This window comes from Diplotaxodon limnothrissa, linkage group LG20 (genome assembly GCF_057381915.1).
Source record: "Diplotaxodon limnothrissa isolate DT_005_m linkage group LG20, D_limnothrissa_male_GT1.1, whole genome shotgun sequence".
In the NCBI taxonomy this organism is placed as follows: domain Eukaryota; kingdom Metazoa; phylum Chordata; class Actinopteri; order Cichliformes; family Cichlidae; genus Diplotaxodon; species Diplotaxodon limnothrissa.
In genome coordinates, this window is record NC_140615.1 from 38,532,786 (window position 1) to 38,548,507 (window position 15,722).

Here is a 15,722-nt window from a genome sequence, read left to right on the forward strand (position 1 = left end):
GAGGGTCTTTGGGCTGTGGAGGGTCTGTAGACTGTGGGAGGGTCTGTAGGCTGTGGGAGGGTCTTTGGGCTGTGGAGGGTCTTTGGGCTGTGGAGGGTCTGTAGACTGTGGGAGGGTCTGTAGGCTGTGGGAGGGTCTTTGGGCTGTGGAGGGTCTTTGGGCTGTGGAGGGTCTGTGGGCTGTGGGAGGGTCTGTAGACTGTGGGAGGGTCTGTGGGCTGTGGAGGGTCTTTGGGCTGTGGAGGGTCTGTAGACTGTGGGAGGGTCTGTAGACTGTGGGAGGGTCTGTGGGCTGTGGAGGGTCTGTCGACTGTGGGAGGGTCTTTGGGCTGTGGAGGGTCTTTGGGCTGTGGAGGGTCTGTAGACTGTGGGAGGGTCTGTAGACTGTGGGAGGGTCTGTGGGCTGTGGAGGGTCTGTAGACTGTGGGAGGGTCTGTGGGCTGTGGGAGAGTCTGTGGGCTGTGGAGGGTCTGTGTGTGACAGGTGTGGATGTCTGGGACGTCTTCACACCGCTGTCATAGATCATGTCGGATCCACAGCAGCTTGCTGCTAAACTCCAGAGGATGTGATGCAAAGAGACTTTCTAATTATTAAACGGCGCTCGAGGCGGATAACGAGACGCTTCACGTCGAGGGCTAAAATGTTCCACACGCAGAAGCACAAAGGCGTTTCTGCTTTACCCTCCATGATGTCGCCTCAGTCAGCGGCCGTTTCTTCACATTCTGCGATGCTCCATCCTTGAGCCTCGGTATGAGCAACACAGTAAAACCCGCGTGGGGTTTCGAGCCCTGCGTTTGTCCCTGCTCCACGTCCTGTGGTGGAAAACAGGACGTTTTGCACGCCATAAATCCACAAAAGCGCACGCTGGCGGTGGCGCGCATTTCCAGGTCAGCTGATGCAGCATTGTCCTCCCCCTGCTCCTCCTCCATGCACCTCCCGTGGATTCAGACTCAAACAGTACCAGACTGTCAAACTCGTGGTTCACCTGTGCGCTCCTCTCAGAGGTGTGTGTTAATGATGCGAGGAGACATTTGTCCCTCGGCCTAACGCTTGGCGCTGATATGCATCACAGCGGCTTCACCGCGCGGGGGGGTGTGATGGAGGAGAAGCAAGGGGAGGTGGAAGTCCTTGAGTTCCTTGAGGAACAAACCCCGCTGAGCCTGAAGGTGCAGGCTTCACAGCGGCGTTTAGTGACTATAGCTCGACCCTCGTCTTCCTCATCTTCTTCCCATCCTGTCTGACCTCTAACCTGTTTCCTCCGCAGAGGGTGCAGGTGTACTGCTGCCAGGTCAAAGTTCAGTCACAGCTGCCTTATTTTCAGAACATACAGTCAAATAGGCTCTTTTACATCCTTCAAAATAAGATAAGAGACACTTTATTCGTCCGCATAAAGAACGGCCGAGCTCGGAAACAGGGCTGTTCTCTGTGTACCTGCTCGTTAAGCTCGTTATGACAAAGTTGTCTTTAAGCTGGAGGAGCACAGGCAGCTTGTTTCAGACAGCTGCAGGATCAGGGAAAGAAGGGTTATTTTGAGCTGTGAGTCCTGCAAAGCTTCTCTGAATAGTCAAAAAGGAGCTTTAAGTGTCACAATAAAAGCATGTTAGAGTGTTTGAGATGGAAACGAGAACGATAAGAAGGTTGCTGGTTCAAAACCTGTCCTGGTTTCCTCCGGGGATTCCAGTTTCCTGTCGTCAGTGCAAGTCGGATGAAAATGCTGTGGGAACGTTTGGAAATGTGAGTTTAAGTATTTAGTGAAGAAAACGCTTCTGGGAATGTGTAGCTGTGGGTTGGACTCCTCCTCCTGCTGTTGGCTGTAAGGAGCAAATACTGATGTATCTGAAACTGAACGCTCCACCAGGAACACTGGACTGTTTCCGTACACGAGTCTCAGCCGTTAAATCTTTGGGTCTTTCAAAGCAAACATCTCCACAGACGGCGGCACTGTCTCAGTGTTTACAGGGATCCAGAGAGGGGGAGGAGTTTCAGTGTGCTCAGGATTGGCACAACAGACGGATGAAGGAGGGGAAGATAGAGAGAGGGAGGACCACTCCCTGTTCAGCCAGTGTGGACAGAGAAGAGACCCGCTCACAGTATGGGGCTGGAGGGCTGGAGCAGGGATGAAGGGGTGTGGGGATGGTGGTCCGGCAGCTGAGGGGGATTTGTGAGGCAGCATCAGGAATTAGGCTGTCCTTCGTTTCCACGCATGAATAGTCCTCACACACATAAACAAACAAACAGCGCCGGGCAGGCTTCCCCTCCCCTCCCCTCCCTGTTAGAGTGGTGCTGTGAGTCTAAATGCTGCGAGCTGATTGGTCAGTAAACTCCAACTTTGCTCCTTTCAGCTCCGCCTGGATAAGAAACGAAGTGATAAACAGTTTAAAGGACTCTCGCTCCTCCCCCTCCTGACCTCTCTGCTGCTGCACCTTCCTCCTTCACTCCCCCACCCCACCCTCCCTCTCCATGCAGCAGTTTGGGCTCCACCCCTCTGTCACCCCCAGCCCCCGCCCTGACCGACTGACACCACCTCCGCCGTCTCCACTCTCTCTGCCTCACAGTCCCTCCTCCTCCTCCTTTCCTGCTTCTCTCCATCCTTCAATTATCCGTAATTTTCCTCACTTTGCATCTTTTTCAGCTCGTTCAGACGCTCCGGCTCTTTCTCCTCCGCCGTCCTTTCGTCTCTAATTAAATCCCAAATTGGAGGAAAATGTAGGCTAATGTTTCAAATGTGGCTCCTTTGTGTGTCTGTGAGTGCGCTGAGCGATGAAAGGCCGGCGGTGCATCCATCCCGCCTGCACAAAGCAGTTATTCCACAATCACTTATTTAGGATCCCGTCGGCCTGAGCGGGGAAGGATAAGCGGCAGCGGGGCACAGATTCGTTTCTGTGAGCCCGACGCAGAGCTGCACTCCATCCTGCAGACCGCAGCGAGTCATGATTGTCAGCCACAGCTCACAGGAATGCAGGCGGTCTGCTTCGGTCACATCTGTGTTCTCACATTTCTGCTCGTCTTCATCTTTGACCCAGCAAACATGGACATGTTGTGGCTGTTGGTGTATGGAGGCCTAAAACAGCAAAAATGACATTAAACATGTCCTTGCACCAAACTGACACTAGGTGCAGGTGTTTGCGACACGTTGTTTATCATCTCTTTGCATTTTATTCTTTTTATTGTCCTCAGAATTAATCATTTTTATATTTTCCTTTTATGTTTTATCGCATGTATTCCTGCGTCGTTCGAGGCAGTGTGAGACTGGCTGTTGATTTATTGATTTAACAGCTGATGTAATGCAGGTGGAAATTTAAAAAAAAGAAAATGAATGGGGGATTAATTAAAAGGAAATATAAACAAAATGAAACAAATCAGTTTATCTCTCACTTGAATGAATTATTAAATGCCAACATTATTAATTGTACTCTTGTTGAGATTATTGGCTTATTAAGTTTTTAATCTACATGTTGGCAGTTTCACACTCCGGCCTGTCAGATGTTTGTGAGCTCAGGCTGCGGACTGTTTAAAACACTGTTTGTGACACTTTCTTCTCCTCTGGGGTCTTTGTGATGTCATAAAGCCCCACCTACCTGCTCTTTAAGCTTGTGTAAACGTTAAGTTAAAAGGAGAGGAGCTCAGGCAGCTTGTTTCAGACAGAGGCTCCAGGATCAGATAAAGAAGGATTATTTTGAGCGGTGAGTCCAAGAACAAAAAGAAGGAACGTATATGGTCTCGTATGAAGATGATGATGATGATGATGACGTAGGAGTATGAAGAGTCTGATGACTGCTCTGAGTTGATTCCAGCTCGTAGTTACCAGCTCCTCCCAGCTTCTCCCTGCGCTGCACCTGACCACACCTGTGTAAAGCTGATGGAGGCAGAGAGGTTTCATCACTGCAGCACTGAAACACTAAAGACAGCAGACTGACTCTGAGGGAGTCTCAAAGCCTGAGGTGGTTTTCTTCATGGAGCAGGGATGCCACCTGCTGGACAAGTGATGAGTTTCTGCTCTGGAAAGTGTCTTAATGTGAGATCTGTTCTATCAGTGACTGATTTATAGCAGTAGCTGTGTGTGTGTGTGTGTGTGTGTGTGTGTGTGTGTGTGGGTCAAACACACTGCACTGTGATGCTGCACAGATCTGTGATTGATTCGTTGACATTTGGTTGGCCAATGAGTGATCAGTGTCACAGTTAGACCCGCCCCCACACTCACATTCAGTTTAATGAAACGATGCAGCACGTCGCCACAAACCAGCAGGTCACATGACACACGTGTTTGCTACTGTGTGTGGGGCGGGGTCAGGTTGGAGCCTCTGGTGGACGTTAGAGGAACTGCAGCTTTTATGGGAACGTCGCTCTTCCTGTGAGAGGTGGCGTCTCTGTGTGAACCAAACTCGTGAAAGTCATCAGTGAACGCTGTCAGTCTGACCTTTAACCCTCCCGTGTCTCTTCTTTCAGATGATTCGTCCTCAGAGAGCGGCAGTGGAAACGGCCTGCCCGCCCTGACCCCTCCCTCCTCTGCTGTGACAGATGGCGCCGTGGTCAGGGAAACTGAGGTTGTGAATGGAAACGGTGGCCCCGCCCCTCTCGACTTCAGCAGGCCCACTTCCTCTTCCTCATCCTCTGAGGACCAGCAGCCGATCAACCTGAGTGACCCGCCTCCTCAGCGCCTGCCTCTGCCCACCTCACACCTGCCCATCACTGTCTCAGCGGCGGCCGCGGCGCTGCTCGGCGCGCTCCATCCCAGCGCGCCCGAGGAGCTCCGCAGGAAGTACCCGCTGGCTGCCAAACCTCCTCTAGCTCCACATCCCGCCCTGCCACTGCCCCTGCCGCACACACACGCTCCTCACAATGCACACGCCCCCAACACGCAGTCACACACACACGCGACCGAGCTGCGACTGGACCGCGACGGCAGGGAATATGGCGGCAAGGTGAGACACAAGCCTCCTGTACCTCTGTAGCTCTATTTAATTCCGGCGTTTTCCCGATCGTGGAACGCTCCATCAGGAAGATGGAGACGTTCTGTGTCGTCGTGCTTCTGCACGCTACGACTTCAAAAACTTGTTCTTTTAGCGTCTCTTTTATTGAGAAAGCATAACAGTCGTTTCTACATTTTACTTTTGCTTTCACATTTTTAAAAAGAACTTGGGTAAAGGGGTAGCAGGGCAGGCAGGTTAGCATCATATTATTGAAATGGGAAACTCAGAGCATCAACATAAAAGAAATCATGGTTCATAAAAAATCACACCTCACAGGCTTAACATATTCTGTCCGTTTAGGCCACAGGTGTTGAACTCCAGGCCTCGAGGGCCTGCAGGTTTAGATGTGTCCTCGATCCAACACAGCTGATTTAAACGGCTAAATCGCCTCCTCAGCATATTCTGAAGTTGTCCAGAGGCCTGGGAATGAACTAAGCATTTGATTCAGGTGTGCTGACCCAGGGTGAGATCTAAAACCTGCAGGACGCCGGCCCTCGAGGCCTGGAGTTGGACACCCCTGATTTAGACCATGGCTGTATCCCAATTCAGGGTCTGCAACCTTAAAGTACGCAGCCTCAACGATCCTCAAGGGCCGCGTACTCAAAGACCGCTAAGGCCGGAAGTGCGAGGCTTGTGAAATGGGACGGTCTAGCCTCCGTTGTGCTGACCAGGTTGCCTAGCAACCATGATACTAACCACTGGAAACGTGTCATACAGCTGTGTTTGACAGAAATGAAGGAGAAAATCTTTTGTTCGTGTGTTTCTTTCTACATGAGCTTTGATCATTCTCTGTAGGATTAAGCTCAGCTATTGAACGGCGTATATTTAAAGGCTTTAAAACCAAGTTAGTACAAACGTCACTAATGTCACATGACTTTGTGTGGCCAACAGTAATGTTTAATGTTCTTCGTTATTAAACATTTGCACATAAATAAGCGACATAATATTCAGTACTTAATTAAAGTTTACTCTTCGGCCGCCCCTTATCGTTTTTTTTTCGGCAAAATTATCCACACCCATCGCCGCGCTATGCATTCTGGGATATATTGGGCCGCCACGTCCTTAAAATTCAGGGAAATGAAGGACGCATTTCGAGCAGCCTTTGAATTGGGACAGCCTTCGTCGCGTCGCTGTGACGTAATCGGCCTTAAAATGCGGCCTTTAAGGCTGCAGACCCTGGATTGGGATACAGCCCATGTTCTGTAGACAGTATCCCTCTGAAGTTTAAGAGAAAATGACAGTTTTCCCATGGTATAGATCTCTTGTACAGAATGTGGTTCAGGCTTAAGCCATCTCCTCGTAACAGGCTTTTTACTCGCAGCCATACAAAAGTCTTCTATGATTAGATTAATTTATCCACTGGTGTGTTACACAAAAATATGGTTTCAAAGGTTAAAGGAAAAACAAATGACAACACATTTTGTAGATGTTCGTGGATTAGTGCTGGTGACTAACTTTGCAATCCCAAAAGATTTGGAAACGGTTAGCTCCATCTCGCCCACATCTCCAACAAGTGTCGCAGTTCCCCGATATCTTTGCTGAGCAGGGCTGATGAAAACTCTCGTAATGATTTTACAGCAGAACTCACGGCAAACACTGGACCCGGTGGTAGCCCACTGTGTCATGCAACACTCCTCTGTAATCGACAGGTTACCTTCTTTTCCCCACATTGCTTTCATATACAGAGAGCTGTGGTTTTTACACCGCAGGATGCTCTTATATCGTTTGGAAATCATTTTGCTTTGCGCTCCAGATTTGGTTAATGATAAAAATGTTTCTACAAACTGTAATTCGTTTAGGTTCACTTTTAAGTTTTGATTAAAATAATTTCTGGCCTGTAGAAATCTAAAGAAGTCGTCTGAGCCTAAATCATGTTTACTCCTTTCAAAGCTTTGAAATGCCTCCTTGTGGACGAATGAATAATAATTAGTTATACCTTTTCAAATCCAGTTCTTGAATCTATTATCGTACTGATTCGGGGAAAATCTGAATCACATGCTCACCATCAAACCTTAGAGGCATTTTCCAAACTGCAAATTCTGATGACTTCTTTCAGAGCAGATGTGATTATTTGTAGTATGGGTTCATCTGCCATGTCTGTTTTGTTCTGTAACTTTATGTCCGATATTAAAGCTGTAACTGGTTTTCCTTCAACATCTTTCCATCCGGCGGAGTAATCTGGACAGCAGAGACATATCAGTGGTCTTAGCTGAGCTGCGCAGTAATATTCTCGTAGACAAGGAAGCCCACGACCTCCCTTTTCTTTCTTTGATTGGAGCGTTTATACTCGAGCTTTTTTCCCGTTCCAGATGTGTTTTGACAATATTCTGTCCCACGCCACAAACTGTTTTTGTGGCAGTCGGTAAAGACTGAAACAAATACAGGGAAGAATATTTAATCTGGTTGGTATTCCATCTTTGTCTGATTGTATGGATCCGTTTAGCGGGGCATAGTTGGCATTGAACATTTTGGTGACGTCACGACGCATTACCACCCATAGTAGCGATTCTTAATTTTGACTGGTGGTTCATAGTTTAAAGTTAATACCTGCATTTTGTTTACATTAACCTTGTATCCCGAAAAATGAAATACTTTTGTGTATTTTAGGTTTTTTCCCCAGAGTCTCCTTAGAAACTGTACCCTGATAGCAAAGCTGTGCTGGCTGCCTGTCTGCTGTTTACCTCAGCTGTAACTGTCGAGTGAGGAGCCTCCTGTGTACTTGCGAGGAACCCTTATTCATGTCAGGGGGCGGGGCTGCAGTGAGGAGGAGGAGGTTTTGTTAAGATGGCAGTGGCGTTGCCTCTTTCCAGAGGGCCTTTAAACTCAGCTTATCATGTGTCTGACACCAAATATATGAAGATTTCTGAGAAGAGTCCTCAGTGATGCATGAAGCTGAGCATCAGGAGTCCAAACCAGGTTAGCAGCAGATTAATGGCTAACATCCAGCTGTGCTGACCATCTCGGACCTTCTCTGGGCTGAAGTTTGAGGCATCTTCTTCCTGTCATGTGACGGTGTCTGTCTTCGCTCATCAAAGACACATGCCGATGTAAGCTGACCACAGCCCCGAAGCTTGGCTGTCTTCATCAAACGTCACTACAGTTCAGGTTGTGCCGTTCAGAGCTTAGCTTGGTGCAGTGTCTAACCAGACCTTGTAAATCCTCTTCTTCATGGACATTAATGTTTGTTGTAGAAGAGCCGCACTGATCAGTTTGTGGGAGGTGAAAGATTCGGTTTGTAGCTCTCAGTGGAGCCTCAGAGCTTTGAGGACTGAAGCTTGGAGCTGAAAGGCTGTTGGGAAGCCGGCAGGATTTCTTAGGTTGTTGGAAAGGTTTCACCTCTCCTTCAGAAGGTCTCTAAACCTAAAGAAGACATCCAGTTATCTTCAGCTTGTTGACATCACACATCAACAAGAAGGAAACGTCTCACCTGGCCAGCTCCAAGGACACCTGTGATTGGATGGATCAGATTGTGTAAACAGCTCTGAGGTTGAGAGGAGCCTGACTCTGAGATCTGCCTGGAAGCTGTTTTCAAACAGTTAAAGGAAACAGAGAAATGATATGGAAGAGAGAAACAGTCCATGAACACATCTCCTCCTCGCTTTTGTCTGCAAACACGTTGCTTTGTTGGAGGAGATGTTCACACAGCCGCAGGAGATCGCACTTCTTCCTTCCTCGTCTCGCTGCCTTTCTGCGGCGCTGAATAGCACAGACTCACAACAATGTGCGCTGGCCTTGGAGGGAAAGTGTTACTGCAGACAGGCTGCAAACACAGACTCACACAAAGCTCCGTCTCACGCAGAGAGCCAGAAACTCTCGACAGGTGTGTGTGTGTGTGTGTGTGTTTGTGCATGTTAGTGTGTGTGCGTGTGTGTGTTTGTGCATGTTAGTGTGTGTGCGTGTGTGTGTTTGTGCATGTTAGTGTGTGTGTGTGTGTGTGTCTGTTTGTGCATGCTAGTGTGTGTGTGTGTGTGTCTGTTTGTGTGTGTGTGTGCGTTTGTGCATGTTTGTGTGTGTGTGTGTGTGTGTGTGTGTGTTTGTGTTTGTGCATGTTAGTGTGTGCGTGTGTGTGTGTGTTTGTGCATGTTTGTGTGTGTGTGTGTGTGTGTGTGTGTGTGTGTGTGTCTGTGTGTGTGTTTGTGCATGTTTGTGTGTGTGTGTGTGTGTGTGTGTGTGTTTGTGCATGTTTGTGTGTGTGTGTGTGTGTGTGTGTGTTTGTGCATGTTTGTGTGTGTGTGTGTGTGTCTGTGTGTGTGCATGTTAGTGTGTGTGTCTGTGTGTGTCTGTGTGTGTGTTTGTGCATGTTTGTGTGTGTGTGTGTGTGTGTGTGTGTGTTTGTGCATGTTAGTGTGTGTGTCTGTGTGTGTCTGTGTGTGTGTTTGTGCATGTTTGTGTGTGTGTGTGTGTGTGTGTGTGTTTGTGCATGTTAGTGTGTGTGTTTGTGTGTGTGTGTGTGTGTGTGTGTGTGTTTGTGCATGTTTGTGTGTGTGTGTGTGTGTGTGTGTGTGCATGTTAGTGTGTGTGTCTGTGTGTGTCTGTGTGTGTGTTTGTGCATGTTTGTGTGTGTGTGTGTGTGTGTGTGTTTGTGCATGTTAGTGTGTGTGTGTGTGTGTGTGTTTGTGCATGTTTGTGTGTGTGTGTGTCTGTGTGTGTGTTTGTGCATGTTTGTGTGTGTGTGTGTCTGTGTGTGTGTTTGTGCATGTTTGTGTGTGTGTGTGTGTGTGTGTGTGTGTTTGTGCATGTTTGTGTGTGTGTGTGTGTTTGTGTGTGTGTGTGTGTGTGTGTGTGTGTGTGTGTGTGCATGTGCACGCTGTTATGGAGTGCGGTCTAACACAGCTTGAGTGGGTTTCTTTCAGGAGTCACATGACTGCCTGGGCTCCATGCTTAGTTCAGGTTTCGTTAGCAGCGACGACCCGGTCGTCATGACGTCATCCGTAACGGAACCACAATTTGTTCTGTGGACTTCTTCCTGTTTCTGCCCGTCACAATAAAAGCATTCGTCTCACACAGTCAGCGGCTCAGACTCTCTGTGATGTCATAGATCTGATACGTCAGTCTGATGTTTCCATCTGAACTTTGCTCTGAGCACATACCTCAAAACTCTTGAAAACATTCTTTACTGGTTTCTGCACCATTTTACCGCCGAGCCTCTCAGTTTCACCTCCAGCTGCACACAGAGCTTCTCCCAGAAGTCTCACTGGTTTTCTTTCATGTGTTTCCTGGTTTTTTGATGGCAGCCTGTCCTGTATTTGTGTTTTTAAAGGCGGTGTTCCTCGTGCTGTGAGAGGGAACCAGTATTTGACTTGGTTCTCTTGAAAGTGTTCAAGTATTAGTAAGGTGATCCTGCCTGGACTGTTCTCCAGCTGATAATTACTCGTCATGATGATGTCTGAGTGTCTGCAGCAGTGAACGAAATCTTTATATTTAAGCACCTTTTCATTGGCGAGCCGTCAGACGCTAACAAGACTCTTAATTAGTGTTTTATTAAGGACGAGTCCGTCGGAACAGCCGAGCCACTTACAGCCCTGAAACGTGTAAAACAGAGAGCCGCTCGTAACCGTGCGTGTGTGTGTGTGCGTGCGTGTGCGTGTGTGTGTGTGTGTGTGTGCGTGCGTGTGTGCGTGTGTGCGTGTGTGTGTGTGTGTGCGTGTGTGTGTTCAGTCCCCACAGTACAGTTCAGGCGGCAGCTACGACAGCATGAAAATGGACTTGAGCGCCGAAGACTTGACCGTGGGGCGTCATGGCAGCCAGGGCGCTCCCGATGATGATGACGACGACCACGACGACCATGACGACAACGACAAGATGAACGACACGGAGGGCGTCGACCCCGAGAGATTAAAAGCCTTTAATGTAAGTGAGAGACGGCGCTTTGAATGACGTCCATCAACAAACGTTATGCTGATAAACAGAAATGTCGGACAGCTGTTCGAGGCATCGATCCAAAGCACGGCACATCTGAACCTTCATCCACTTTTATTATCACAATCAACCGAATGATCAAAGCTAGCGTTAGCTGTGCTTCCAGACACTGCAGACAGGTGTTCACACGCTCTGCCCAGCAGAGACGAACAGCCAACGACCGTTTGCTTAGAGCGAAGAACAGAAAAGGAGCAGAGGATGCTGATCAGTGCTGATCACATCTGTGCATTGAAAATGCTCCAAAAGGCTCCAACAACACAAGCATGGTGCAGAGGTCCAGTTCAGCCTAGCAGACAGTCAGTCAATAGGCCACACCCCCTACAGATGCAAACTTAAGACTTAAAACCATTTAAACAGGTGTTATGAGAACAGTCCAGCTGTTATCTTTGTCTTTGTTCAACTCCTCTCCAGTGTATGAACTGTGTCAATGCATGTAGGCATTACCTGCTGTGTGTGTGCACTCTCCTGCAGATGTTTGTGCGTCTGTTTGTGGACGAGAACTTGGATCGGATGGTGCCTATCTCCAAGCAGCCTAAGGAGAAGATCCAGGCCATCATCGAGTCCTGCAGCAGACAGTTCCCAGAGTTCCAGGAACGCGCCCGCAAGCGCATCCGCACCTACCTCAAATCCTGCCGTCGCATGAAGAAGAACGGCATGGAGGTACTGCAACATGCATGCTGCTCTTCTTCTTTGCTTATTTCTTTAATCTGCTCCACCCTGGAGGTCCCTGCAGGGGGCGTCTGCGAGACGAGGGGACCGGTTCTCAAAGGTTAGCTGGGATGGTTGAACTTCTGTAGAGTCGCATTTAAAGTGAAGGTCTCAGATGGACTGAAGCGGTTTGTTCACTGTGACCTAAACACAAGGTCAGAAGGACGGGGGCTAAAGAGGACACGAGCTCAGGATAATATACCAAAGGAACAGGTACAGGTGCCTGCAGTGGAACATGTGACAAAGACACTCGGAGCTCGTGTCCCACGCAGTCACAGCGCGTCTCTGTCACGGTGCTCACGTCTGCGTCCACAGAGGGCAAAGGTCAGAGCCAGGAGCTTTCACAGGTGATCATCACAGCTGAGTCTGAGCTCTGAAGGTCAATGTCATAAATGTAGTCTGAGAGTGTGGAGGACAAACTGACCAATCACGGCACAGTCTCTGCTGCCCCTGGTGGTGGAGACACACATGCTTGGATAGCTGATGTTATTCTTCATCATCTAAGCTTTCTTGTCCTTCATCTCCTGCTGTTTCATCTTCTTCTTATTCTGGTTCTTCCTCCTCATCCTCTTTTTCTTCTTGTTTTTCCTCTTCTCCTCACAGATCATCAGTTTACCTTCATCTTCCTCTCCCACCTGTAAACCTCTTATTTTCCATCTTCAGGCTCTTCCTCCCTGTGGTGCCCTCATTCTTCATCTCCACCTCCTCTTCCTCAGTGTGTTTTCCTCCTCGCTGTGAGCTGAAGCGGTTTGACTACCTTCTCCTGGACGTTTCCTTCCACTCTCACGATCACTCCTCATGTTCTCCTGCTGATCGCTTTTTTAGCTCGTTGGTTAATTGTTCTGTTTTTTTCTGCTGTGGATGATTTTCCTTGATGTTAGTGATGTGAACGTGATGATGAAGAACCCGAAGACTCTGACCCTGAGCTTCTGTTGTTTTCAGACCCGCCCCACTCCACCTCACCTCACCTCGGCCATGGCTGAGAACATCCTGGCTGCTGCCTGCGAGAGCGAATCACGCAACGCTGCCAAGAGGATGCGCCTCGAAGCCTACCACGTGAGTTCCTGCGGTGCTTCCACAGTTGTGTCCGACACAGAGCTGCTTTACTGACGGCTTCCAGCGAGAGGCGCTCTCTCCTTTCTGATCAGAAAACCCCGAAGGAACATCAGGGCTTCAGTGCTGGTGTCAAACATGAGGCCCGCGGGCCAGAGTCAGCCCGACAAAGATTCCGATCCAGCTCACTGTGGAAAATGTGAAGCAGTGCATACATACAGCTGATAGAGACCATTCACACCACAGCAACCGACGAGCAATTTAAGGTTCCTGTTTTTCAAAAAGTAAGGAATATTATCTGTGACACAAACCCGACTGATGACCACAGAACAGCAGCGCTGACACGTTTCTGTCATTTACAGCAGCAGCGTCTCCTCATCATGCAGACACACACATGCTGTGGCCCCTGCACAGCCCTGACTCACAGCCATGTTTCAGGGACGAAATGTGCAGGACAGGGGCGAGGACAGTGTGGAGGACAGGGGCGAGGACAGTGTGGAGGACAGGGGCGAGGACAGTGTCGAGGACAGTGTGGAGGACAGGGGCGAGGACAGGGGCGAGGACAGTGACGAGGACAGGGTCAAGGCGAGGACAGTGTCGAGGACAGTGTCAAGGACAGGGGCGAGGACAGGGGCGAGGACGGTGTCAAGGAGGGCGAGGACAGTGTGGAGGACAGGGGCGAGGACAGTGTGGAGGACAGGGGCGAGGACAGTGTCGAGGACAGGGGCGAGGACAGTGTCGAGGACAGTGTGGAGGACAGTGTGGAGGACAGGGTCAAGGCGAGGACAGTGTGGAGGACAGGGGCGAGGACAGTGTGGAGGACAGTGTCGAGGACAGTGTGGAGGACAGGGGCGAGGACAGTGTCGAGGACAGTGTGGAGGACAGGGGCGAGGACAGTGTGGAGGACAGTGTCGAGGACAGTGTGGAGGACAGTGTCGAGGACGGTGTGGAGGACAGGGGCAAGGACAGTGTGGAGGACAGGGGCGAGGACAGTGACGAGGACAGGGTCAAGGCGAGGACAGTGTCGAGGACAGTGTCAAGGACAGGGGCGAGGACAGTGTGGAGGACAGTGTGGAGGACAGGGGCGAGGACAGTGTGGAGGACAGGGTCAAGGCGAGGACAGTGTGGAGGACAGGGGCGAGGACAGTGTGGAGGACAGTGTCGAGGACAGTGTGGAGGACAGGGGCAAGGACAGTGTGGAGGACAGTGTGGAGGACAGGGGCGAGGACAGTGTGGAGGACAGGAGCGAGGACAGTGACGAGGACAGGGTCAAGGCGAGGACAGTGTCGAGGACAGTGTCAAGGACAGGGGCGAGGACAGTGTGGAGGACAGTGTGGAGGACAGGGGCGAGGACGGTGTCAAGGATGGGCGAGGACAGTGTGGAGGACAGTGTGGAGGACAGTGTGGAGGACAGGGGCGAGGACGGTGTGGAGGACAGTGTGGAGGACAGGGGCGAGGACAGTGTGGAGGACAGTGTCGAGGACAGGGGCGAGGACAGTGTGGAGGACAGTGTGGAGGACAGGGGCGAGGACAGTGTGGAGGACAGGGGCAAGGACAGGGTGGAGGACAGGGGCGAGGACAGTGTGGAGGACAGGAGCGAGGACAGGGGCGAGGACTGTGTCAAGGATGGGCGAGGACAGTGTCGAGGACAGGGGCGAGGACAGGGGCGAGGACAGTGTGGAGGACAGGGGCGAGGACAGTGTGGAGGACAGGGGCGAGGACAGTGTGGAGGACAGTGTGGAGGACAGGGGCGAGGACAGTGTGGAGGACAGGGGCGAGGACAGTGTGGAGGACAGGGGCGAGGATATGGCGTTATTTTTGTGCCTCTATTCTGAGAAAATTTGAGTTTAATTTGAGCGAACAAAATTCCTTACAGTGTTTGCTATTATCCGTATACACACACACTAACAGCCCCGCTCACCCGGTTGTTGGTGTTTGCTCTTGCATTATTATTAGTAGCGCTGTCAGCGTTAATCTCTGTTAGCGCAGATTCCCCGTGCGAGAGGCTGCATGGCGTCTACAGGTTAGCACGGTTAACTCGTTAGCGCCGTGCAGCCCCACGCACACGTTAATGCGATTATGGCGCTGACAGCACTAATTATTACCACTCCACTGGGTTTAACTGCCATCACACCTGTGATGTGTTGGTTATCCATACAACATTCAGAGCTGTAGTTGGACACGCCCACAGCAGGCGGTGCCCATGATCATGAATATGTTTCGAAGCTGCTGTGAGTGCAGTTTGCGTTTATCAACTTTCCAGTTTTGGAAGTTTTTCTTTAATTCCATGAGAGAAAAATCCCCTGTCAGCATCAGCATTCCTGCTTCCTGTCCCCATCGTGCTGTTTTTATTTTGAAAAGCTCCTGACTTCCTTGTCCTTCCTCAGGATGAGCAGATCACTCTGGATAAGCCGTCCGGGGTCGGAGGCGTTCTGAGGGAGCCGGCGTCCCTCGCTCACTCCGCCTACTCATTGGCCGCCTCAGCCTTCTCCTCCCAGGAGTCCCAGCTCTATATCAACGGCGCTGGCCTCAGCTACGGTTACCGTGGATACCCAGGCCTGAGCGCCACCATGCAACACCCTGTTTCCTTGACAACCGGTGCTGCTGCTGCCGCTGCTGCTGTTGCTGGTCAGACCAACGGTAAGTGATGACACAAGCAGTCCGTCTTTTACTTACAGATTGTTGGGTGTGGTTTCATCATCAAAGGTCCAAAGTTGAAATGTTCGGGTCCTTCCTGTGGATGTTTTCTCGTGTCAGGAACATATTTTATGTAATATCACATTATTTCTAAGTAATGACATCATGATGTCGACCGTGTTCCTCTGCAGGCCCCACTGACCTCAGCATGAAGTCTCACTCCTCCACCAACGTCAGCAACTCCTCCTCTTCTGTTGCCGCCAACAGCCTCGGTGGGCGGGGCAGTGGTGGTGGAGGAGGGGGCGGGGCGTCGACCCAGCTCAGCCAGCCAGAGATCACGGCCGTGCGTCAGCTGATCGCTGGATACCGAGAGTCAGCCGCCTTCCTGCTGCGCTCAGCAGACGAGCTGGAAAACCTCATCCTGCAGCAGAACTGA

At 50.4% G+C, this 15,722-nt stretch overlaps 1 protein-coding gene across 1 annotated transcript in view; it reads left to right on the top strand.

Annotated features, from left to right (window-relative positions):
* Positions 1–15,722, top strand: part of LOC146611476 (nucleolar protein 4-like) — a 111,020-nt gene extending 95,298 nt beyond the window's left edge. Inside the window, exons 6-11 of the mRNA XM_085344196.1 lie at positions 4,446–4,921; positions 10,628–10,819; positions 11,360–11,548; positions 12,539–12,652; positions 15,037–15,289; positions 15,478–15,722. Coding sequence (XP_085200322.1) covers positions 4,446–4,921; positions 10,628–10,819; positions 11,360–11,548; positions 12,539–12,652; positions 15,037–15,289; positions 15,478–15,722 — 1,469 coding nt within the window. The remainder of the gene's footprint in view (positions 1–4,445; positions 4,922–10,627; positions 10,820–11,359; positions 11,549–12,538; positions 12,653–15,036; positions 15,290–15,477) is intronic.